Source organism: Anser cygnoides, chromosome 7 (genome assembly GCF_040182565.1).
Source record: "Anser cygnoides isolate HZ-2024a breed goose chromosome 7, Taihu_goose_T2T_genome, whole genome shotgun sequence".
Taxonomy (NCBI): Eukaryota; Metazoa; Chordata; class Aves; order Anseriformes; family Anatidae; genus Anser; species Anser cygnoides.
The window spans coordinates 21,069,998-21,096,060 of record NC_089879.1 but is presented as its reverse complement, the minus strand read 5'-3'; the positions used below and the strand labels follow the sequence as shown (position 1 = coordinate 21,096,060).

Sequence of the window (26,063 nt, the reverse complement as noted above, 5' to 3'; positions counted from 1 at the left end):
AGTATTGGTACACCAAGGGCTCAGTTCTGTGGCTGTGACCTCTGTCCTGCCGCCGCTCCTACAGGCGCTGCCCGAGGAGCACCGAAGTCATGAATGTGAGGGGCTGACCGGCTCGGAGTCACTGTAGCTTTTCATATGATTTCATGTGACCTCTGTCCCAGCTTCAGACACAAAAGCATCTGGACATAATAACGCCTATTTATAAACAACATTGTATCATCATTTGTTTAAAGAGAAGTAAATCCTAATGTTGATTATTTTTGAACGCACCATGAGCTTTCTGACATAATGAAAAGACAGGAAGAGTCCCAAGGCTGGCATTTCCCCAAAAATGTAGATTGTTGTGGGAAAGGAGACAGAGTAGGCTTCCTGCTTTTGTAGAGGGAACTTATTTTTTGAAGTAAGATAAACTTAGAGTACTGCTTTTGTAAAGACTGAGGTTTATTTTACTTACCAATATCACACGCACGCCAGCAAGCAGCGCCAAGGTGGAAGCGAGATGCTGTCTGTATTTGCTAGCAGCAAATAGCTGTCCATATTTTCCCTGGCTGTGCACGGGCCCATCCATACATACCATGCAGTAGGGTTTCACCTGTTTGTAGGGGTGCTGTCACCAGGAAAAAATAAAAATTAACCTGTGAGGCTCTCACAAGGTTTCCCTCAGCGTCAGCCTGTGATCAGTCCCTCTGATGGAGCTTCTTGCAGGCTAATTCAGAGAAGAGCTGTGAGCCAGCAATGTACAGCTTGGTACAGTCACAACCAAAGCTCCTTGCAGGTGGAAGCCTGAGAGTCTTTACCCCAGCCCACACAACCACGAGGAGCTGGTAAGGATTGCCCTGTCTCTGCACCCTAGCCCAAGCTGCGTTGTCATTGCAGGTGAACCAAGGGAACAGCAAAGCCCTGGGATCAGGCCTGGGATACCTGGAACACATTTGCCAACTGATAGAGAAGATTGGGCAGCTGCAGGAGCACAACCTGCGGCTCCAGAAACAGGTCTGCAGCTTGCAGAAAGAGCAGAAGATGAGCCAGCTAAAAGAGGTAAGCAGACACCAGAGAATCTTTCATTAAATGATATACTCAAGGCCCACATGCAAAGTTTCATGTCCATCTAAGAGATGATGCTAATTTATTTGACCCCACACCCACCTAGGCTGGGTGTTCTGGTCTTCAGGGAACCTTTGCCCACCATGGTGGGCTCAGCTTCCCTTAGGTTGGCCTTCTTGTTCATTTTTGCTCTCAGATGTCCTAGTTGCCATTTGCTTGCCTCTGGTGAGTTAAAGAGAGTCCCCTCACCTCAGGTGACGGCCAGCTCAGTTGGCAGCTTTTGCTTCTCTGCAGTTGAAAACTTCCCAAGAAGGCACCTCCTTCTGTCAGTGCTATCAAAACAAAACATTTCCATCGACCTCCCTAGCAATTGTGTTTTGAATTAAAAGCTCTTTCTTTTCCTTCTGATTTCAAGCTGTCAAAACCCCAGAATTTTCCACAAAATGGACACAATAAGAAAGAGAAGTGGTAGTACCACTACCCAACCCTGATGCTCCCTTCCCTTCCTGCTCTTCTGAGCTGCTAAATGAAAATCTCTGACATGAAACATCTCCTTGTTCCCATTTGTCTTTTTTTTTTTTTTAATCTTTTTTAAGACAGCCAGAGCTAGCTGTGGAATTTTACTTAAATTTTCAAATCATTTTGTCTTCCTCCTAAACAGCATTTTTTTTTAGTCCCTGCACACTCTGTTCAACTCTGACCCACCTTTTCTTTGGCCACCACACCAGGTTTCCAGCTTTTTGCCACTCCCCACTTTTTCTCTTTGTATTTATTGTATCCCCAAAGGAACAGAAGGGGTTTGTCACACTCGGCTCTCTCTTCCCCACCATGCTGTGGTGACTCTTTCATTCTGCTGACAGCATCATTCCTCCCCTAGTGCTGCTCTCCCACCTGCTGGGGCTGGATCTGCAGTAGGTTTCCTACTCCTTCTCAGAGCCAAAGCCAAGTCATGAGTCAGGTTGCAGAACAGCATAGCCTGTCATTTCCATGTACCCATCTCTGATTCTCAGAGGAATGCAGCCTCCTACACAGAGCCTGGGTAGCACATTTCCTGAAGCTCTACAACTGAGTCATTGCTCAAAGTAACTCTTCCAAGCTGAAAATTCAGGGTCAAATCCTCATCTGGTGTAAAGGCCTCCTCCTCCCAGCTCCCACTGAAATGAAAGGCACTGTTCTTTCATGTAAATATTTTAAACAGGTCTTTTCAGTATTTTCCAAGGTCTCTCACCACAGCCTTCTCAACTGCCTATGTCCCATAATGTTCAGCAGGGAATTGGACCCCTAACTTTAACACTCAGCATTTTCTCTACAAAACGGTGCTCTCTCTCAGGTATCCTTGTGGTGCCTGTGTCCCCCTTACCCAACTAGCTCTCAACCATTTTCTTCTTCAGTCCCATAGCACCTCTGTGTAGAAGAGAACCACTGCTACCCCCCATTTGCCATGGGACATAGTGGTTGCTGTCCACATCACAGTCTGGGAGGCATCCTCAGGGTACTTTCCAAACCACATTCACTCTCCATGCAGAGTGAGAGCATGGAAAGGTTTCCATGCCCAGGAAAGACACAAATCCCAGCACAGAAATGGGTTAGTGGGGTTTAAGAGCTGGTTCTGGGGATAGTATGCTCCCAATGATGTTCCTCAGAGCTGTACAGACAACTTGACAGAAAGCGATGATATTTCCAGAAGCACTCAGACAATGCAGGTTCCTAAAGTTGACAGAGCTATACTGATTTATTCTATAAAGCACCAGGCATTTTATAACACAGAAAGCTGATGGCAGTCCATAACTCACAGGACTAGCCTTCGTCAGGTAGGATGACTGAAAACTTCAAACATTTGAGAAACCTTTTGTCATAACTCTCCTAAGCATGTCTTGCCCAGAGAAGTAGTTAATATTTTGCAAAATTCTGTGCAGAACACAGCTTTTACCAAAGGAACCATGGATTTAAAAAAAAAAAATTAATAGTGTTGATCCTGGGATGCACAGGGAACACAGTTACTCCACATCCTTTGCTTTAAAAGGAAGTCCTCAATGCCCTAGGCCAAAAGCAAGATATTTCATCAGATTTTCAAAGCACCCGCCAAAGGCATAGTTACTGCAAAGTGCCATGCTGCTGTGGCAACTTACCCAAATGACATATTACATTAAAACTGTCAATCACTTGTGGGTCTAAACTGGTGTTGGCTTGTCCGAGTTCCAACACAAACAGTTTGATTCTCTTTCCACTTTGACTGTATAAAGCTGTCCTTGCTTCCTGCCCTCCTAAACTCTTGTACAACAGGATTGTGCAAGGCTGAAAATCTCCCCTTTCTACCACACCAGCTACAGAAGTATACAAGCTAAAGTACCACATACAGTGAATGTTTGATAACACATAAGCGAACTATGGCCTCCCTTCAATAAAAATACAAGATACTGTTGTCTGTGCATGTTCCAAATCAAATAACATTATCATAAAATGTGAGTCACTGTTATAATGGATCTGTTTGTTTACACAATTGCCTCAGCTGAGCAGCTATGTGTTTAGAAACTTGTCTTCAGCTCTTTCTGGGAAACAAACCCAAAAGATGCCGAGTACCAGGCAATTCCAGTTAAACACCAACGAACCCATGAAAACTCTGCATTACCACCTCCAGGCTGCTCAGTTTTTCAGGGAGTTAAATCGTTTGTCTGTGTCTTGGGACAAGGCTGAGCATCCCAGGGCTGGAATGCTTGCAATTCGCCTGAGCCATTGCATTGCCCGTTACCTCGAGCTGCTGCAGCCTGAGAGTCTGCATGCTTTCTTCTTGTCTGGTGTAGGAGTACCTCATGCAGCATTGCTCCTGCGGAGCTGCCAGTGTGTTCCTCAACTCGTACCAAGACGTGAAGACATTTTTCGCAGGGAGGAGCAGACCTCATAGCCTCTTGGTTCAGACGGGAAACCCTTCTGATCTTTCCATCATCCCAGAAATAGGAGCCAACACCGAAAAGCTGAGCGGCTGCAGCGGTGAGTTCGACTGCCTCTAACCTGCCCTCCTGCTTGTCACCAGCTGGTGAGATAAGCTGACCAGCAGCTTCCTTTTCCCTAGGACAGACAGATGGGAATAGAGCAAAGTGTCAGCTTCCCAGCTAAGGCTTAGTTCCACTAAAAGATGCTTTTTAAAATACTTAGTCTACATCTAGGATTGCTCCTTCACATGTGTGAAGCAGGACTTCTTGCCCACTGTAGCTGTGGCTACAGAGATCGGGACACACACATTATCAAATGTCTCTCTTTTGGAAACTTGGCATACCTGCACGAGTCCATTAGTGCAAGTCCTCCACATGGCTTTAAAATCCTCCCAGCTAAGGCATGATTTTATCCAAGGTGGAAAGCTTTACACCTGCTATTAGTCTCCTACCCTCTCAAGCAGGTGCAGAACACGTTCCTGGAGGATGACTTATTCTATAGACCAAGTGGAAATAAGCCCCAGCTGCAAGGCGTGGATCCAGAGACCAACTTTTCCAGAAAGCTGAGAAAGACTAGGCTAAGACTACTGACAATAAAATCAGCTGAAAAGTCTGGATCCAACATTAGATGTGAATCAGATGTGATTAATTCATTTCAAACCCTGGACTTAAGCCTGCCTTCATACCTGGTGAAACACCACATCAACACCTCCTAGCAGGACTGAGTCGCTGTAAATGGCCTCTGGGATCTCTAGTGCTGAGGCTCAGAAACTTTTCCCTGACAGTTTCAGAGCAGGCCCAGAAGGAAAATAAGACCTTGAGGAAGCCATTAGAAAGTTTGCCCTGGCCAGACACTTGCTTGAATCATTTTCCTTCTTTGCACTAAAGCGTGTCATGAAAACACAAAAGGTTTCATCCCATCAGGAAGTCCTAAGGGGTCTCATCCAGTTTTGCCAGCACTGTCCAGAGGCCATCCTAGCGGGACACTGCTGAGAAACGTGAGCAAGTCCTTATGTTTCATTGCAGGAAGTGAGAGACACGCGGAATCAGGAAACAGCCAGCCAATGTCGGGGCTCAGGAAGCTGTCAAACAATAGGAACAACAAGGAGAATGAGTTCACAGAAGCTGGTAGCATGGCAGAGGGGCAGGCTTTTCCGTCAAAGGATCCTGCAGCAAGAAAGGTGAGTGATAAGCTTGGAGCCAGGCTCTGAGTGGGGTCGGCGGGGGAAGCAGGGAGAAGTTCTGCTCATACAAGTGCAGAGCAGGGTACCAGGAGAACAAGCCAACATCGCCTGCTCCTGACCAGAGCTGGGGTTGCGTGGGCCAGGGTGCTCTGTATGTATCTGATCCCAGGCTTAAATGATGATGATGGATATGCTGATGGGGCAAGAAAGGCACAGAACAGGTACATGGCGCAGGGGAAAGGAGCACTGCAGGCAGCAATATGGGCTTTAGCCCTCACTAACTCCAGGTAGTTTGATGCATGAAGGCAGTTGTAAGAGCCTTCACTACTGCTGCTAACAAAGATAAACCAAGCACACATTCATTACCATATATAAAATTCTGTGTGTGAGTCCATAGCTGGCAACACTTACTGCCAGACTGGCTGCATATCAGTGTAATTAACAGCAGTCCCCAAAGCTTGTTTCAGGGAAACCCTATCGCTGAATTCCAAGGAAGCCAGGACGAATGTTTTTCCTCTCCCTCTCTTTCCCATTGTTTGTGGCTGCTTCAGCACTTTGCTGTTCCAGTGGGGATCAGAAGTGCTGAAATGCCAGGGCAGAGGCCCTAATCAGAGTATTCCCAGCTCTACAGGAAAAAGGAAGGAGTGGGTCTCTCACGGGAAAGACTTTCTCATGAAGTTTCAACCCAAAGTTGCAAATGGGTTGTGAACATTTGGATGAATTTCAGGAACCCAGTCAAAGATGAATCTTGAAAGGTGCTCAGTGCTTGTGTCCAGCAAAGCTCTGGGTTTGAGCATTATTTCAGGAATCACAGTCCCATGATGACTTCACAGGACTGCAGAAACAAGATCCACACTCCTTAAGCTGAATCTTAGCACTGTCTTGTTACACCACACCTTGGTATTGTTGCTCCTGCATTTTGTACTCTAAGCACGAAGTGCCCCCTTTCCTTCTACAGCTGCAGTACTGTGTGGGGATCCTTCCACACCAGTTGAGGTGCTATATACATGAACTGACAGTCTAAATACAAAAGAGAGACAAAAGGAAAAGGAAAGAAGAGATTATCACGTACATGTGAGGGACAGAACCACAAAGAGATACAAGACTTGAACAAGGCCATGGGTGAAGCCTAGGGCAGAGCTGAGAACAGAGCCCAGCCTGTTCCCAGCACTGTGAGGTGGTCTCACTGCCATGTTATTTACCAATTTATTTCCCTTTGTTTTTAGGGTCTGGACACCAGCAAGAACTGCTCGGTATGTATTGCCTTTCTGGAATGAATTTCACTTGTATCTGCTTTGTCATGGGCCAAGCCTCTGAAGCACACAACATTTCACAAAAACAAAAGAGCTTCACTGACCCCCAAAGTTTACTATCAAAGTAACAGACCGCACGTGTACTTATTATGACTTACTGCACTCGGTCCGTTGTTCTCCCACTCCCACTGTAGGCACCAGCTAGCTAGCCTTCAGGAACAGGCAACTGCTCAGGCTTCCTGTGATGTTAGCAGTGCTGGCTCATCTGGGACACCAGCACAGCAAGTGAACCGCTGAAGCCTTCAAAGCTCACATTAATCCTAGTAATAAACACAAAGATTTGATATTTCCATGAGTAAGCAGTCCCACTTACTGGCAATTAACTCAATAGCACAAAAACCAGTGGTGCAGTTTTCAGCTGAGCCCCTGACCTCATCTGAAGCTTTGAACTGAAAACTTAGCCGAGCCTCAAGAATTACTGCAACAGCTGCCAAGCTGTGCTCCTGAGGTGGCCACAACTCATGGAGCAATGGCTCTGCTGATGGCACAGTAGGAAGGCACCTTGAGACAGGGCAAGACAATGCCCCAAACGTGACAATGGCACTGAGAACTTCACTGAAATGGGCACTGACATCATTTCTGCTCATCGCGTTAGCCCTAGGACATGATCTTTTTCACTCTTTTCCCAGGGTTTCCAGCCATTATTTTAGGAAATTTAAAACAATATAGAAAAAAGAAATTGAAAAATTTTAATACATGATTCCTTCAGAGTTCATGAGTCTAAACGAGTTCAGTCCTAAGAGAGCAAACATTAGGGAGAGCCTCATGAGAATCCCTGACCTCCTGATAATCACTATTAGCATTTCAAATGTAAGCGCCCTATGGCTGTGGCTTGCAGACGTGACACAGAAACAAAGGCTTGATCTCTTCTAATTCATGGTCCACAAAAAGTTGACACCTTGAAAAGGGCTGATACCAAGGCACCTGGCCTAACAGAAAGAAGAAGAGAGTCAAGCTGCTTTTTTTGTGTTGTTTGCTATGTAAAGCTACTGCCCCCCCACCTCCACCTCCTGGGGTGCATATAAGTAGGTAGAAAACCAAACAACTTTTCTTTTCCTTTAGTACAGTATAACAATAAGGTAAAACGTGCCTTTAGGCAGCTACTCAACACTCTCCAGTGAAGTGCTCTCACTCTCTGCAACGTGAAGTCAGAAGGAACAGCAGGGCCCGAGGCACAGAAATGATACGGGACAAATACAAGAAGGATGTTACTACTGATGGTTGACCCATCCTGTTCCACTGTGCCCCGTGCAGGTACAGGCTGGCTACCAGGCACCGCTGCAGGGTGTTAAAATCTCCTTTGTGAGACCTGACCCCAGATAACCTAGGCTGAACTAAAAACAAGGTTCTTTCCATCTCTCCAGAGTAAAGTAGCTCAAAGCAAGGCACCATATGCACTGGTGAGCTGCAAAACTGTGGGGGAGTCCCAGCCCTGCACCAGCTCTGTCAGGACTGAAGCTCTTGCTAGGGACATATTCTGAGTGGGAAGCCCTTCCCATCACCCTGGAGTACCCGAAGTATTGTAAGGTGGCCAGCAACCAGCCTCTGGTCCTTCAAGTTACGGTTTCTTTTTCCTCCCTAGGGTGAGAGCCATGCCTGGGGGAGAATGAGAGATCTCATGAGGAAGACACGGCTGAGAAACCAGAGTAAGCTGGGGCTGTCCTCCGCCGCTCTGAAGAGGTCATGCCCACAGTTGTACAGGTAAGGCAGGGCTGCAGGAGGATTTCACTTGGTGTTGGGAGGAGCTAGTGAGAGATTTACCTCTGGTTGCTGCATTTTTCAGAGCAGAAGACCCCTCCTTACCTTCTCTCTGTCACATATGGGGGTCCTGGCCAGCACATTTTCTTCCTTAGTGCCCAGGTGCTCTAAGATCCCACCCGGATGATGTTACCTGTGTGAGAATAATGGAGACATTAGGGTACCCAAAAGAAGGTGCTCATCCCCATTCACCACCAGCCAGAGCCATTCCATTGCCTAACTACTGTTTCTGTAAGGAGATCCGTGCTGGTCCCTCAGCGAATTTTGTCTGCCGGGCTGGTCATATCCTGGCACCTGAGCTGTACAGCACCGTGTCTGTCAAAGATGACAACAGCACCGCCAGCCACCCATTGCACAGATACTCCGTGTGCTCGCCAAGTCCTCCCAGCTGGCCTGCTGGATTTGTGGTGTTTGTGTACATAGCGGGTAACAGGAAGAGCTTGGGTATCTTATTCACCAAAGCAGGAGCATTACATAGAGAACTGGGCACCTCCCTGTGTTTTTTCAGCTGAGGTTTCAGTAACCTTGAGGGGAACAGCTCGGATGTGCTTAAGCCCTCCTCGGGTTTTAGAGGGGGCGATCATGGGGAAACGGCAGTTGTTTAAGCACTCAGGAATGTCCCATTGTTCCCCCTTGGATAGCCTGTTCCTACCTTACAAGACTCATAAGGGAATTGGGAATCTTGTAATTACAGCTGGGGGAAAAAAAAAAAAAGAAAAAAACACCTCTGCAGTTCATGGAGTGATTTTTCCAGCTGGGAAAAGCTTAGTTGGGGCCCAAACACACGTAACAGGCGAGCTTCCTCCCATTGTTTGGGAAACTGAAAGAAACACAAAGCAGAAAGAGATCAAACAGTTCCATCTAAAATAGATGGTGAACCAGCTGGGGAAAACATTCAAACTCTTGTGAACCTTCCCTCTCAATATGAAAAACTGAGACTTTATTTGGGCTTCAGAAAAGTCCTGTCGCTGTAACCTCCTGCGTGGCCTTTTCTCTGGATGGCTGAGGATGCTGCCAGGGCTCCCTGCCTGACAATTACAGGCTAGATAAATCAATGCTCTCACATAGAAAGGCCACCCCAGTAGCTCCTAAATCTCTTTTGTCATTTTTTGCATGCATATTGAACGACTAGAACTGTCATGGGAAGGCTGGAGAATGAGACACCAAAGAGAAATTTCTTTACCTGGTGGGAACTGACCTTCAAGACCCAAAGACCTTGCACATTGAATTTTCCAGACTGCTTCCTTTAGCTGATAAATGGCTTTCTCTGACACATCTGCATACGCTCCTTGCCCATGCCCCTTAAATCCCTCTATTCCCTCTTCTCCTAGCTCTGTTCTGTATTTGCTCTTGCCCTTCTGATCTGGTGGGAGGTGTCCCTGCCCACAGCAGGGAGTTGGAATTAGGTGAGCTTTAAGGCCCCTTCCAACCCAAACCATTCTGTGATTCTAGCCCACGTCCTGCAGTAGCAATGCATCGACATTGGGCTTTTCGCTGGTGCCTGGAAAAGCTGGGCACCTTGCTCCAATAGCGTTTTGGGTACCTAGCTACACCAACTCATTTAAAATAAAAGGTTAAGCCTTTGTGGATCAGTGACAGCCCTGCAGATGCTGCTGGATAGAAAGCCAGGTGCTTCCTACAGTAGTACCTGTCTACAGCTCTTGGCAAAGCAAGCACTGAAGCTCTGATAATCTCAGCATTTAAAGCCACTGTCTTTGTTATAATTTATGAAACATGTTTGTCCTGGCTCGTGGTCCTGTTTGTACATGCAGGCATACAGAATTGGCTGGCTTTTGCTTACCCAGGCTTCCTCGGGCTCAGAGACATCACATGAGGTCTCGAACTGGAGCAGGCTGGAGCCCGGTGTCCTGTATTAGCATATAGTTCTGAAGGAAGCAGAGATTTGTTGCTTTTGACGCTCAGTCCCACTTGAGTTATTCAGGCAATTAGAGAAAGTCTCTTTGTTTTTGTTTTTGTAACTAGGTCAAAGCAAATCCCCTTTCATGCTCCCACTCTGTTTATGATGAATGATCTGCTCCAGGGTGGTGTTTTTTTTTTTTCTTTTTTTCTTTTAAAAACATCCACAAAAGAATTCTCATAGTAGAGAGAGAAGTTGGTTCTTCCAGAGGGAGAGACGGGGGCCTGCCAAGGTAAACACACTGGCACAAGGCTCAGTGGTTTCTCATACATTGTTCCAAACATGCTCAGGTTTTCATTTCATTTTCTTTTTCCTGCTAGCATTTTTACTACCTCAAAGCAAAGTCTGTTTTGTACAGAGGGCCAGAACAAGCTGATGAATTTCTTGATTGTGGTGTTATGAACTTAACAGCACACAGACCTGGATCTGACACACAGCAGATAAGTAGATTTCTTCCTCAAGTCATTGCAGAATGACCCCTCGACAAAGAGCAAGGAGCTTACTTCCAGCTCAAATGATGCCCAAGAAAATAACTTTTCACCTTCTACTGTGACTGGCTTTCGTGACAGAAGACTGTTCTCAAAGGGTAGTTGAGCATCAGAAGGTCAAATATTCACCCTCATTAAACAATTGCACAGTCTGATGCTGTTTTTGATCAGAACAGAGAGAATCCAGCCTAGTCTGTGAAAGCTGGGCTGCAGGTTATGCTGGAGCCCACCTTGACGAATTTACCGCTCATTTACTGGCAGTCCATCTAACATCATTAAATATGTATGGAATTGTCTCTGGCTAGATCGCTGTTGCTACCAGTCCTCAGAAATCCGGGGTCAAGCTGAAGCACATAAACACCTTTAAGTCATTTTTCCCTATTTTTCCCAGCTCCCTTTGAGGACAGAGGAGACTTTCAGTCCCCTGCTGCTCATTCTGACTGCAGCTGGGAAGCAGCCTGGCCCAGCAGTTGCTCTCATCCCGGCCATCTCAATAAAAGCAACGGAGCTCAGGAGCTTTACTGACTCTATCCCACAGTCCCATGCTAGGGTAGGGTCTAATCTGGGAAGCTTTGGACAATCCCAGCCTGGCATTCCTGTTCAGACACATCCACCTATTTATCTATGGGAGTTGCAGCTCTAAGGTAGCTGCGTGGGCTTGAGCTCTTTCACAGTAAGGATGTTAGTTTCACCCTGACAGCCACGGAAAGCTTAGAGCTCTGTGACAACTATTTGATGGTTAGGGCAAAGTGAGTGAGGAAGAGCATCACAATTCCAACGTGACAAAACCCTGTTCACAACTACCCAGCATGAAGGCTGAAAAAACCCTTAGAGCTTGCAGATGCAGGTTTGAACACTGCTTTTCAGAGGGAAGGTTACTACCAAGGGGGATCTCAGCGTTCAGAGACAGCCAAAGGATTAAAGAAAAGCATCAAGGTATAACTTTGGCCATTTCACTGCAAAAGACTTGAGAAGTCAGTGAAACAAAAATACTACAACATTTAGATTAGAAAGAAAATAAATTAGTAGCTAGGAAATAAAAGTCTGCACTACATCAGTCATAGCTTTGACTTGAACAATTTTTCAAATTGAAGATAGCTATTAGTTATTTGTTATCTATCCATAGTTTTGAATAGATTTGAAATAGTGCATTTAAAAAAAAAGCTCACAGCTCCTCTTTCCTAAACAGCAGTTATTTTTATACAGGTTAAAGAAAATCTTTTCCAATAGGTTTCTCTTTCCTAAGCCCTGGAGGCCTAAACTCAAACCAAACAGGATGTCTTGCACTTGGAAGCAATAAATAATGAACAAAAGAATTAAGATGGGGACAGTCCGCAGCAGCTAGCTTAGTCCTGTTCTTTAAAATTCTTTATTTCCTATTTATTCCTTCAGGCCAGAATTTTTATTTATCCCTGTGACATTCGCCCACCAGTCTCTTCCCTGACCTCTAGCTAGGCAGAAAACACAGTTCCGTTTGTTTTTGTTGTTGTTGTTTGTTTTGTGTTTTTTTTTCCTCCTTCTGGATGCTGCCACAAGTACTTGGACAGCATCTGTTTTGCAATTTCTGACTGGTGAGGGGGAAGCTGCTCTGGGTGCTGCTTGGATGTTGGGTACATATGTATGGCCTATTAACACTAAAAGCACCACCGTGTGTTCTGACTGTCAACTTTAATTGTATTTTTCTATTTGTTAAGGCCAGATATTACAACTTCAGAGCTGAGGAAAACTGAGAGGAACTCCATGATTGTTCTGGGGCAGAACACGAAGAATGAAAACATATGGCCTTTCTGATAACCTGAATCAAATGGAACAAGGTAAAAATAGGTAAAGCAGCAGCTCTTACTTTTTTTAATTCTTTTCTTTTTTGCCTCCACACAGCACAGAAATAATGCAATTCTGTTCCTTCATTCAAACATCCTCCAACATGCAAAGACAGGAACAGGACAGATTCTTGAAGTTCAAGTTGACTGGCCCATATACCTTTGTATTAACAGAAGACATCTCACCTTCCCCCCTCCCCTTTTTTAACACAGTCAATTTAAGGCAACCATAGTCATTTAGTCTGTATCACACAGGTGCTTTGCATTGCACTAAAGAAGTGCATCAGGAAATTCAATTATCTGCATTCAGTCAGAAGAGCCCCAAATAATAAGCCAACCACATGTCTGTTTTGATAATGAGTAGTTTCCCAAGACTCATCCTCATCTTCCATCTCAACTCAGCCCACTGGGTAAATGCAGAGAACACCTTTCTAATCTCTCACGTTCACAATGTGTTTCTATTTCAGGAAGGAGAAGTGAGAGCAGCAATGGACACAAAATTGAAAAGCCCAGGATTGCTTTGTGCACCATGCATCCTCCAGCTGTTGACAGAGCAACTCTGATTTGAGCGCTGAAAGGGAAAGAAGGAAGGGGGAGGTGAAGAAAGGTCCGAGGACAGACACGTGCTCAGCTACATATGGCTTCACTCCTGAAACTGAAGTATACACACAGAATCAAGCTGCAGACAAAAACTGCAGCCCACATCTTGGCAATATAACCAGCAGAGACTTTTAAATGAGATTTGGTAACTGTTCCTCCTATCTGGGTTCAGAACAGAACTACCCAAAACGCTGAAGCTTTTAAGTTGTCATTCCTTTGTGGGGACTATCTCCAGCTGAAATAAACTTAAGCCTCACAGGAGACAGCAGCATCCCGAGGGGTGTCAGGGGCTCCTTGCTGGGTGCTGCTGGGATGGGCAACTACATTCCTATGGGGGTTTGACTTGCTGTCTGCTTGTCCCCAGCAGAGCTCCTTCCTTCAGAGCAGCATCCTGCCAGCTCTGCAGTTTTACTCCAATCCAACAGGAAAAAAAAAGTGTAAGTTTTTTTTCAGGTCCATTCCCAAATCCACCACCAACTTCTACTTCCATGGGGCTGCACCTTCTGTAGATTCCCCTTGACTTCAGTGGCAGCCTATGCAGAAGTCAATATAGTGAAGGGCTCTGCAGGAACAGGCCTTTTGAGATATGGGAAGGCACACCAAGGGCAGCACCTCACCCACCAGGCAGCCCAGATCCCTGGCAGGCTGAGATACTCATCTTCTGAAAAAGCAGAGCTGCAAGGATGAGTAATTCAAATATATACATCCTCTATAATCTGTCTTTTATATACATCCTTTATAATCTGTGTCTTTTTCCCCAGGGCTGTTCCTTTGGGTCTGCTAACTTCTGTGTAACACTGTGGCCCTGCTTGGTGGCTGCCTTATTGCTGTGTGTCCACTGATCTCAGACTCAGGGGACAGACAGCACCTGCTTCTGAAGGTCCTACAGGTGCAGTGATCTCTGCTCACCAGCTCTTACTAGTAGTAGCACAAGATTTCATGCACATGGAGTAAAGATTTAAGCAAATAAACCAACTTTGCCTCTTATTATAGGAATATTCTACTGCCCTAAAGTTACAATGTAATTGCAAGTCAGACAATTGCTGTTTAAAATCCCTTAAAATCCATTCTTGCCTGTGAACGGAGATTTGAGACACTGGCAGGAATGGATCAGTTTCACCAAGCTCAGTCTTTCAGTAGCAAGTGCTTCCCTTTGCTCACCCAAATCAACTGGAGCCTTTGAAGTCCTCAAAGCCAAAGCAGGATCTCCCCTGAGATGCAGAGTACCCCAGCCCTAGAAGGCTGGCTGGTCTGATCCCAGTTGTAGTAGCAGGCAGTAACACAAGGCAAAGAGCTGCTGTTCGCTGGAAAAACAGGTCACCCTTGCTCAGCACAGCTGCAGTTCACAGGTGAAGTTCAGTGAAGTTCACTGTGATCATTGTTACTTATCTCAAAAACAAATATATGAACAGGTCCATGCTGACTCAAAGTTAGCACCCTAAAAAAGGTGCTGCATTTAATATTTCAGTTGTCATTAGTTGTAGCTGCTGTTGTGAGACTTGGTTATTCACTGTATATCTTGCTAGCTTTATCCAAAGCTAGAAAGATTTATAACTTGATTATTCTGTGAATAGTCTGTATAACTCCATAAACACAGGGGGCTAAAAATCCTGCCTTAACTTACACCCTCCTTTATCCCTCCAGCTTTACAGAGGCCATGAGGAATGTGAATCAGTGCATAACTGGACTTAAAATTTTTTTAAGACAGTCATGGACTGGTATTTCCCCATTCCCCCACCCCATTCATTTTTTTTAAATAAGACGAACTAGCACTCTTATTACAGCATTATATGAAATATATTCATGTATTTTCAGAAATATTTATAACATGTAACATACTGTATAGTTCACCACTCCAAGATATGCTTGTATTACAATGTAAGAAGTTTAATAATAAAAAGCACCACTTACAAAATAACCAGTTTCAGATGTTTTATTGGTGAACACCAATAAATAAAAGCATAAATAAAAGCATGATCTTAGCCTCACCACAGCCTAGAAGATGGAGGGAATTTGGCAGCACTGACCCTATGCTCCGTACCACATGGTTGTACAGCTAAACTGAAGGTGTTCTGGGTCACTGTAGACATTGTTTTAGACTTCTTCAGGTGAAGGAAAGATGTTCTGTTCAGGAGGGTGACACAGCCTGTGACTGAGACACAGGCTGAGAACAAGCAGCCCTGAGGCCAGCCACTGCATGTTGTTATCTCCATTCACAGTAAGCTAGAGAAGGTGCTGACACAAGAAATCACATGCACTTAAAGAAAGCAAGTCAAGGAGAATAAGTGAGAGCCAGCAAAGGACAGGAAGGACCTGGAGAGGAAAAGAAGAAACAAAGCCCGAACTCCCCACCGCTCTGGGTCAGTTCAGCAACCCATGGAGGGCAGCAGAGAGGCAGGGGCTGCCCTCTCCTCACCCCACCACCCTGCACCCTATAACCTTTCTGCACAGATACTGCATGCCTTACTAAGGCATGGGAAGACTCCAGTAGGAGCCCAGAACATGCTTGTAGATATCAGCTAGCACACGCAATTAAGAGCAGTGCAAGAGGACCCTGCCTGGTGTACTGAAGAGGTGTGGCAAGCACTACTCCTTTAATTGCCCAGTTAATTAACATTACAGACTGCTAAAGACTGGTCATGAGGCACATTATGAGTTTATGCACTGCTTTGCCAGATAAAGCTCCACCTGTACCAAAGCCATTTAACTGCAAGAGGCACTCCCTAAAGGAAGAAGGCATTGGACCTATCCCCAGCTGATGATTTCTCCAGCCTGTGATATCACCTACTCACTCCCACAAAACAACTTGGAGAATATCATCTGCTCTTGTCCTGACTAGTTTAAAAGAAAACAAGACTAAGAGCATTTACTATCCTGTCCTCAAGATGTCAGGAAAGAGCAGTTCTGCAAAAAAAATAATGACTTCTTTAACTTAAGAATGATAGCCTTCCTTATAGCCATGTAGCTGCTTTACATGCACCCCCCCCCCCGCCCCCAGAAAGCAGAGCACATGCAAAATCTAATTTGCATTAGTTTCATAGCAGTCATGCTCAGTCTTTGAGAGGAACCAAGATAAGTACTTTGGTAAGTACTTTTAAAGGCTAGCTTAGCCACTGACAAACACAGACCCCACCCAGCATCACTCCTGGTTCAGCCTGCAGCTTCCCAGGGCATGACAGGGGCTCCTTCTTGACAAGAAGCGAGTTAACACTAATCCCAGAGCAGAACAGCCAGAAAGTGAGATGCATTTAGATAAAGAGCATTTGGAAAGCTTACTCTCACAGCCATAAGAATCATTTTTGTCTTGCAAAAAAAAAAGCTATGGCCAGGTCTTACCCCTGTTCCATTCCTCATGCTCCAGACCAGGCAGAAGGAGTCCCACAGACACAGACTGAGTGTGTTTGGAAGCCACTTTATTGCAGTGCATTGACTTCATGTGCTATAGGCACCTTCCTCCACCTCAGCACAGCAGCCACTAACACCACCACAGTTGCCACAGCAGCAAAGCCAAGAGCCCAGGGGGCTGCAGCAAGCACCGCTGCTCCTGTAGGGGAAACAAAGCCCTTGTTAAGAGAGAAAACAGCCTCAAGAGAAAACAGCCTCTTACCCAGCCTGGCTGGGCTGCACACTTACTGAGGCTATCCACAGCAGCTTCTTGTCTCAGCTTGTTCTGGAGGAAAATAACAGGGCCTCTGCTAGAGACATGGGAGGCACCATCCTGAAAGTTGTGCTCAGCACTCCTTTTACCCCCTGTGGAATAGCAAGAAAGTTTTAGGTGACAAGATGTCTAAGCCCTGAAGGTCAGCACACTTTGTCCAGCTCGCCTTCTCACCACATGGCCAAGCCTGCCACGAGTCAGAACAGAGTTAGGAGACTGAAGACCCCCTACCTTTTTGGCATGAGGGCTAGAGCCTTTTCTCAGTGGAAAGGCACAGGAAGGGCCTGTCAAGCTGTACCATGGATCCAGCCCATAGCACATGTGCCCTACCCACCAGCTGGGAGCCCAGACCCCTGCTGCCCCTCTGGATGGGGATGCACCAAGGCTAGGACACTTACTGGCTCCAGCAGGACAAGTGGTGGTGCAGGACTCCTGCACAGACCGGTGGCACACTGAGGCACTGCAGTGCAGGTACACCTAGAAAGGGGACATGGCCTTGAGTCACCCAGTATCTGTGGACAGATATCTCAGTGTGGTAAATTGATCTGACCAGCAGCTAAGCACCCACATACCACTCGCTCACCCAGCAGGACAGGGAGAGAAGTAGAAGAGCAGAACCAAGAAAGCTTGTGGCTTAAGAGGAAAAAGTTTAATAAGTGAAGGAAGTGGGAGCAGAGAAAACAAAACTAAATGACAGGTGATACAAAGGCAGTTCCTCACACACCCCTTCCCACAGCAGGAGGGAAGTCCAGCCAGTGTCTGAGCAGTAGTGTAATTAGAAAAACCCCTCCAGTTTTCATTCCTGAGTACATTGTCATGTAGTATTGAATATCCCTTTGGCTGATTTGGGTCAGCTGCATGAGCTCACCTCCCTGCTTCTAGGCTACTCCATACCTGCTCAATTGGATTTGGTGAACATCACCTAAGTACTACGGATTGAATGACATACAATCCAGATACCTCCCGGGTACCAAAAGGACAAGAAGAGTCTCAGACATGAAGGGGTTTTTATTGTTCACATATTACTTGCTCAGGAAGAAGCTAGGCAACCAATACACTATCTTACCAGCCCAGAGAGCATCTCTTGGGAAGCGGAGTCCACAAAGGTGAATGTGTAGAGGGTGAAACGCTGGTAGTGAGATGGGAACTGTAGTCCTGAGGCAATACTCAGAGGCACCAGCTGTGTTTGATAGTTGTCCCCTGCATAAGGGCACCTAAGAAAGGGGCCAGAAATTTAAGAGTGCATATCATTCCCCTGATGCCCAAAGCTATTTACAATCCACTTACCCATCCACCAAGACAGGCCACTGCATCTGTTGGTGGGGATTGATACTTGGAGTGGCCCAGCAGTGGTGCAGGACCAGAACCAGGTCAGGGTCTGTTCTCTGAAGGATTCTAACTTCAACATAAATGGGGTCTCTCAGAGCCTTCACAAGAGGATAGTCACTGTCCATGTAGTAGGAACTATAGCTTTTATCTGGGAGAGAAGAAACAAGAGTCATTTTAGAGCAGGAATAATCAGACAGAGCATCCTTCATAGTTATATCATTAAGTCCCCAGTGGGGCAGGGGAAGAGCTGTATCATGATTCACCCATTAAGAATCCCTTATTACCCAGTGAAGACCAGAGTCCCACCCCAAGAAGCTAGAGCAAGTACTGTGGACATCATACCTGAAGCAACACGCAGCTCCAAGGACAGAGGACCTGGCTGGGACACGGCAGGGAGTGGTGGCAGCGTGAAGACCTGAACGCTCAGGGGGATGAAGCTCCCAGTGATTGAGTAACTACAGCGGACATGTAGCCTGGTGGGACAGGAACACCCCAAGTCAAGCAAGTTAACTCTGACACTGCCTACCTGCCTTTCTCCAAGGCTGCAACCTAATTATCTACTTAAGTTAATTACATCCCCAGTCTCCCCTCCAACGCTTCCTTTTATCTACTAAAAGTTCTCTGGAGTTCAGACTGGAATCTGTAGTGTCACTGATCAGCACCAGCTTTACTACCTCTAATCAGGGACACGCCAGTCCCTACCCTACTCCAGTGTCCCTGTTGTGAGCTCAGAACTTGCGACAAGCAAGAACTGCAGGAAGACTGCACATAGCAGCAGTCCCAGCTCCAGAGCATTACCTGAAAGTGCTGTCCCTAGTGACAGAACCAAGGCTCCCAGTCTTCACATCCCTGGATGCCACCAACTCATTCTCATACACAACGTGGTCTCCAGTGACCTGCAATGACAGACCAGACACTGTGGCTGCAGTAAAGCCAGGCTGGAGAACAGTGTTTGGCCTCCAGAAGCCTGTAGGGTGCCCACTAAATAGCCCAAGCCACATCAAGTTTCTCCAGGTCTATCTGGAGTTTGCAGTCCTGCCTGGTGACAGCTGCAGCTCTTACCTGAAAAGTAGTGCCACAGGCAGAAAGTGGGAACTGGTACACAACAAAGGCACTGTTTTTCACTACAGGGGTGCAGCCAGCACTTGGCCCACTGGCCAGATGCACAGAGTCCAGGATAACAGGTGGCAGGGTGACATCCCGAGAGACAGCAATGGAAAACTGTCCATCTGGTGTGCAGTGAGCTGTCACTGGAGGAAAACAGTTTTCAGTTGAGGAAGAAGCAGCCTTGAACATTACAGCAGAGACAAGAGCAGCAAGTACTGCAGGTTCTCCTGCCTGTAATCCCCAGAGCACACACTGAGCACAACAAGGTGCAAGTGCAGCCAGCTCTATACGCTCGTGTCCAACAGTTAACACTGACCCTGGCCCTAAACCCAGCTCTGTTGCAATAATTCAAGTGACTGGACAGTTCCATGAGGCACTGTCCTTAACAGCCAAAAACACAACCCTAAGCCACCTGTGGGCCTGGTATGCACCAACCCTGCTCTGCCAGGGAAGGGAGGCTTCCCAGCCAGCAGCTCCTCCCGGAGGGGAGGACAGTGGCCTACACTTACCTGTGTTACCATAGTAGCAAGTCTTCACCCTGTCCCTGGGGTTGTAGCAACAGCCCCGTGCTTCACAGTCTCCCCGGCTGACAGGGGAGGAGGCACAGGGCAGCCGGTCCTGGCTACGGATGGCAGAGCAGACACTGCTGCTTGGGGCATCCAGGGCTGGAAAAAGTAGCACAAGTTTTCAGCAAGAGCACAGGAACAGGACAGGGAAGAAAAAAAACACAGAGGACACTGGTGTAAGTTGTCCTGGTGACTCTGCATATAAGTCAAGGGAAGTTTCATGGACTCAGGTGAGAGTCAAACACATTGCCCAGAGCTGGTGTGGAAGCCTGCTGAGGCAAAAGTCCCCAGCAAGCTGGGCTCCTGCATCCACATCCTTCCCCAGGGAATCTCCTGGGCAGCAATGAATTCCCCTTCCCAGCCCCAGGCTGACTAGGAGCAGCCACAAGCCACAGGCAGGGTTTCCTAAGGAGTTGTCAGAGCCTTACCAGGAAGGTCCACAGGGCACCTGAGCAGCTTCTCTTCCAGAAGAACCCTTTGCCCAGCTGCATCTGTGCCTTCGAGCCCCACAATCATGAGGTAATTGCCATCCTGGGGGAGAACCACACCAGTCAGGGCAGCCAGAACAGCAGTAACCGCAGCCCCAGCAGGGTTCCTGGGGTCACTCACCCATTCGAAGACATAGCAGCTGGTGTAGGAGACTGACACTTTCTTAGAGACGTCTGGAGCCCCCGAAACCCAGAGCCCACAGCCAGAGTCATTGTGCAGGGCATGTGCCTTCCCATCAGTGTCTAGGGGAAAAGGAGACAACAGTGGGGGCTTCAGCATGCCACACCAAAGACAGGGGCATGCTGTAACCCCAACTTTCTGTAGGAGACAGGGTTCCAGCCTGCATTAGGGTCCAGCAGAAGAACATGAGGAAACCCAGCAGCCAGGGCCACCTAGACCCTGGCACATAGCTCCACCTCAGTCCATGACTGCTGGGTCTTATAATCAGCTCCTAACTCACACACAAAGCACTGAAGCTGTTAGCACTTCACATTAAAGCCAGCCCTTTTCTTCTCATTCCAGCCATACCTCTGCACTGTGTAAAGATAGCAGCAGCTAGAAGGCCCCTTGACATCGCTCTCACTTACCCCAAGCAGTCAGCACAAAGGAAACATTCCCTTCCCAGCCCGGGGATAAGGTGAGCTGCAAGCTATCTTGACCACAAGCCAGCATGCCAGGGTCAGCAAAAAAGCTGCCCTGAACCCCCACAACCAAAGTAAAGGGACCAAGCAACCCCCAAAAGAGTAGAGCTCCAGACACAGGCCTAGCCTGCCCTACAACATCCATCCTGCTCTCCTGCTGAGGACCATAAAGTACCTGCTCCTAGTCTGGCCTTTTAAGTTGTGGAGCCAGCTGGGACCACCAATTCCTGGCATGTCCAGGTGGACCCAGCCCAGTAGTTTAACACCTTCGATTGCTCTCACCTGGCTCTGAATTTGTCACAGTCTGTTTGCATCCCTTCCAGCAAACCATGGCATAGGAGCTGAGCTTATGTCAAGAGATGTTTTTGTGTTCATATCACAGAGCTGAGAGTGGCTCATCCGTGCATTTACTCTGGAGCCTCAGAAGGGCCTTCAGACTCCTTTTCTCACCCAGAGTTCTTCCCATCACTGGAAGAATCCAGGAGATGTGCCCATCCAGAACATGTGCCTTCTTTTCCCCATGTACCTACTGCTGCTTTGATTACTTACTACACCACATAAGTGCAAAAAGCTGAGTGTCAATGCTCTTTTTCTCTTTTAAAGGTGCCACTGCTTCAAATGCTAGACACAGGGTGCTGACATGTAAGCACAGAACAGCACTCCATATGAAACCTCTGGAAAACTAGGAAGCTCAGGGAGCTTTGCACAAGGAAAAAGAGGTGATTGCCCCTGAACACTCCCAGCACTGGACTGCAGCCCTGTTTGCAGTGCAGCTTGTGTGGGGAATAGCTGCAGGACTGTTCCAGGGCAGGCTGTTGGGTGACAGGGCCATACACTCTGTGGGACATTCACCCTCAGAAGCTGACTGGTTTCCTTTGGGAAGCCTAAGATGGGCCAGAAACACAGATAAGGGTGAACCACCGTGATCCCAGGAAATGTTTTGCCTGCTAGTACCCACTGCCTGCCCATAACTGCAATGCATCTCACACCCTTACACATACAGTTGTCCCCTTGCAATATGTCAGCCCTACTGCGCTCAGACTAAAAGTACTGCTCCACAAAGCACAAGACCTTCTCAGCAGCTTTGTACAGCTGGGATTGAGGGAATGGATCCTGACAGGCTGCCTGCTTTTGAGCAGTGCTCATGAACCCCTTGTGCTCTCCCCAGCACCTCCTAGGCACTGGGCAGCCATGGTGGAGAGGCACTGGGGAAAACATTTGGACTTTGGCAGGGAGGGAAGCTTCATCCTCACCTAGCACCCTTTTCCACAAAAGGCTGGTCCAGATGATCTTTCAAAGTCCCTTCTAATGCGGACTGTTCTATAAGCCTGTGATCTCTGTAGAAAATGATGTCATACGGAGAGGTATGCCAAGAAACCTTGCCCAAGTCTCACAGCCACTGTGAACACCTGAATGGTCTACTTGACTGGATTACTTGCTGATAATTAGGATAAAGAAACCAAATAAATAAAGTACTTTGGAGTTAGAGAGACAATTTTCATTAAATTTTAACTCGCCAATAGTTTGTTTATGTCGATAGGAAAAATATTTACAGGTACTTGAAGAACAACTCTATTTGAAAAAACACCTGGAGTGCTGTAAACTCACCACAGCAATACCTGTGCTGAGAACAGTTCCAGTTAAGTTCCCTTCCCCAATTTCTACGCACACATACACACACTTGACAGCCATGTTGGATGATAAACGTTGGACTAGGTGATCTTAGAGGCTTTTTCCAACTTGAATGATTCTACAACGTGGAGATGGGAGGCAAGTGAAACAAGTGAAATCTGAGGAAGTGAAATATTGTTTGGAAGAAGTTGTTATAGGAAGTGGAAAGCAGTCTGGCTGAGAGGAAACATACATATCTCTCTTCCTCCCAAACTGCTTCCTGGTCTATTTGCTAGTTATCACACCTTACAACAATGACCCAGCTCTAACTATACATTTAGCTACTCCCAAGACTGCCACAAACCGCACGTGCACAGGGTGAAGGTAGGTGAGGCACACATCTCTGCAGGCTACTCAGACCCCAGCAAACTAAAATCTTTCTGGGATATCTGTTGGCAAATCACCTCCTCCTAACATTTTTTTTTTCATCAAAGCAGTGAAAAGGGCTGAGAGAATACTACCACGGTGTTCACCACATGTGGCTCTATCAAAGCGAGCCTTTGGACCTTTGGGACTCTGGTGCCAGCTGAAGGAGGGGTGCACAGCACTGCCATATCCCCTCAGCTTGAGATGCCAAACCCCAGAGATGATCTCCTCACCTTCACACTAAATAAAAGACTGTCCACCCAACCTCTTTGAAGATGAGAGCCAAGGCTACAGCCTGCAGCATTGTGCAGAACAGCTGTGCACAGGTGTGTACCACAGTTGACACACTGCCCCGAGAAGCCAAAAGGCATCTGCAGACAGCAGGGATATCCACACGGAGCATTCTGTGGAAGAGGGGTGCTGGCTGCACAGTGGGCAGGGGTGGCACTGGCAGTGCCACCTTCTGAACCAAGGTCCAAGAAGAAAAGGAGCAAACAGCAAGCCTGCAAGAGATTCTGCACAGTGATGACATTTTATTCAAGCTTGAGCTTTATTTTAGAAAGAAGAGGCAAAGCTACAACACTGTTAGCCTTTTATTTGAAAAATCCCAAACACCTGCCTCCAAAGGATTTAAGACAAAGTTCCTGGAGAAGATGGAGAGAGGGGCTTTGAGCTTGGCTTTCCTGAACTTTCACATGGATGGAGAGGAACAACCAGCCCTGCATACTCATGGCTTCTGCAAATAGAAGCAAGCACCCAGAAAATAGTGTCACTTGGACACTATTGCAACATGAAAAGGCCCATGGCCTCCCTCGGGGAAAGGTCGGCGTGACTAGTCTTCTGAGTTTTCCTGCCTTGTAAATCCTCAGTGTGTTTGCCAGGGGGGGCAGGGGGAGTAGTGATATTTGGAATACACTGATTTCATCCTGATAAAAAAAAAGAGAGAGACAGAGAGAGAAACCTTGAAAGTATTCCTATTGGGGAATATTTTGCCTAAAGTATATAAACTGTGAGGCAGAGCTGAGAAGTGAACCCTTCCCCCCAGGAACAAGAACTTTACAGAAAAGGTGACGGAGTCATGAACTAGCAGTAGCGAGGCCACATGCAGGAGGGCGAACTCCCGTGAACTCCACTGTCACTGGCTAGACGTCCTTAGGCACACATAAACTTCCATGAACTGCCCTGGCAAGGCATGAGCTGATGCAGCAGAAGAGATCAGAAGATCAATAACTAGCTTGAACTTGTTGGCAATAATCAGATACCGATCTATAAGAAGTGAAATGAGTTTAAAAAAGAAAAACAAGTAAAGATAAAAAATATAAAAATATTTGATAAAGATAAGAAAATTATTGCACCTATGTTAGAGAGCAAGGATGACTTAAAAACTCATAGGTAAGCTATTGAAATTTTTGCAAGGGGTGGAGACCTTCACTAGCATCTCTGAGTGAAGGCAAAACTCACATGAATGTGCTGCTGCACCGCAAACCCAGCACACTCCGACCAAGCATCCAGTTCACCCAGGCCCTCAGCTAATTCCCACCAAGTCACACATCCCCTAACCTTGCTGGAGGAGATCTGTCAGCTTGCAAGAGTCACAGATTTTCTGGGCAGCCTGTACCACTATCCAACCACCTTCATCATGAGGAATTTCTTCCTTATATCTACTCTAAATCTTTTAGTTTAAAACCATTACCCCTTGTACTATCGCTGCACACCCTGGTAAAGAGTTTCTCTCCATCTTGCTTGTGCACCCCCTTTAAGTACTGGAAGGTCACTGTAAGACGTCCCTGGAACCTTCTCTACTCTAGGCTAAGTAACCCCAAATCTTCTAGGAGAGGTGCTCCAGCCCTCTGATCATCCCCGTGGCCCTCCTCTGGTCCCACTCCAACAGGTCCATGTCTCCCTTGCGCTGGAGCCCACAGGGCTGGACACAGTACTCCATGTGGGGTCTCACGAGTGCAGAACAGAGAGGGAGAATCGCCTCCCTTGACCTATTGGCCACATTTCCTGAGACAGCCCAGGAGATGACTGGATTTCTGTGCTGCAAGTGCACATTGCCAGCTCATGTCAAGATTTGCATACACTGGTACCTCCAACTTATTCTCCAAAGGGCTGCTCTCAACCTGTTCACCACCTACTCTGCTCTGGTGTTTGGAAATGCCCTGGCCCAGGCGCAGGACCTGGCACTTGGTCTTGTTGAACTTCCCAAGATTCACATGGTCCCACCTCTCAATGTCAGTGTCCCTCTGGATGGCATCCCTTCCCTCTAGAGTGTCCACTGCACCACTCAGCTGGCATCACCCGCAGACTTGCCGAGGGTGCACCCATCAGACATTAACAAAATAAGGACTTGTTCTGTTGATGCCACGTTCCAGAAGTAGGTTGGGTGCACTAACCTATACACAATCTCTCACAAGTTCAGATCTTTCTCAGCTTGGGAACCCATTCCCTAGAAGCCCTCTCAAATTCTTGATTTCTCTCTTCTCTACCTCCTCATCTTCCTCTTTCTCTCCTTTACAAAAGCTTGAAGAGGTCAGAGTCCCAAGGTCTCTCTTCTAGCAGGCCCTTTGTTGTCTATCACTATGCCCGGAGACCTTTCTGCCTGTGCTAGGTGGGTATTTTATACTTTCCTCTCTTGTGAGGCCATACGCCCCCTAGGGAGAGAAACTCAGGCAGTTGCTTTGCTCACAAGACAACACACTGGTGTGTCCATCATGCTGCCTGCAGTGCGACCTCCCCAGCTAGCACCAGGAAGCCTTCAGGAACAAGCAGGGATGGCTGTCCCCACTGAGAACTAACGCAAACAATGCTGAAGGATGGGAAACCCACATGGCACCGAGGTACGCGGAAGGTGCTCTCACAACAGCAAATTTCAGGGAGCACCTCAAGTGGAACACCCAGCCCATACTATTATCTCCGTAACAATGAAGTTTAAGTGAAACAAATCAAGTCTTATGAGCACATTTTTAACTTAATCTCTGTTGGCCTCTGCAGTTGCTTGAGACAAGGTGTGTCGTTAATGACCAATTAACTTTGGAGAAGTTCAGTCCTGGTTTCGCAACACGGCAGTCTCAAATGATTGACTAGTAACATTGGATAACTCAGCCACGTGATCGAAAACGTGATGTTGATCTAACAGAGCAGAGCACTTCAGTATATAAGCTCAGGCTTGGGCAGTCCA

The 26,063-nt window shown here is 47.0% G+C and overlaps 2 protein-coding genes across 4 annotated transcripts in view; one reads left to right on the top strand and one right to left on the bottom strand.

The window, feature by feature from the left end:
- LOC106029971 (uncharacterized) overlaps positions 1-14,973 on the top strand; it is a 31,758-nt gene extending 16,785 nt beyond the window's left edge. For 2 of the 3 annotated variants that reach the window (XM_048069143.2, XM_067000371.1), the window contains exons 3-9: positions 877-1,038; positions 3,846-4,032; positions 5,001-5,155; positions 6,385-6,411; positions 8,054-8,172; positions 12,330-12,459; positions 12,923-14,973. In XM_048069143.2, the coding sequence (XP_047925100.2) occupies positions 877-1,038; positions 3,846-4,032; positions 5,001-5,155; positions 6,385-6,411; positions 8,054-8,172; positions 12,330-12,426 (747 nt within the window). In that variant the 3' untranslated portion in view covers positions 12,427-12,459; positions 12,923-14,973. The remainder of the gene's footprint in view (positions 1-876; positions 1,039-3,845; positions 4,033-5,000; positions 5,156-6,384; positions 6,412-8,053; positions 8,173-12,329; positions 12,460-12,922) is intronic. The other variant, XM_067000370.1, reaches the window with a different exon arrangement.
- Positions 14,974-16,451: 1,478 nt separating this feature from the next.
- Positions 16,452-21,014, bottom strand: ZP4 (zona pellucida glycoprotein 4). The gene is made up of 12 exons (XM_013171470.3): positions 20,792-21,014; positions 20,325-20,446; positions 20,144-20,246; positions 19,659-19,814; positions 19,105-19,292; positions 18,841-18,938; positions 18,385-18,515; positions 18,001-18,190; positions 17,780-17,927; positions 17,112-17,190; positions 16,689-16,805; positions 16,452-16,599 (listed from the first exon to the last, which is right to left on the bottom strand). The coding sequence occupies exons 1-12, from the start codon at positions 20,988-20,990 to the stop codon at positions 16,469-16,471; spliced, it is 1,662 nt and encodes a 553-aa protein (XP_013026924.3). The 5' UTR covers positions 20,991-21,014; the 3' UTR covers positions 16,452-16,468.
- Between the last annotated feature and the right edge of the window lie 5,049 nt (positions 21,015-26,063).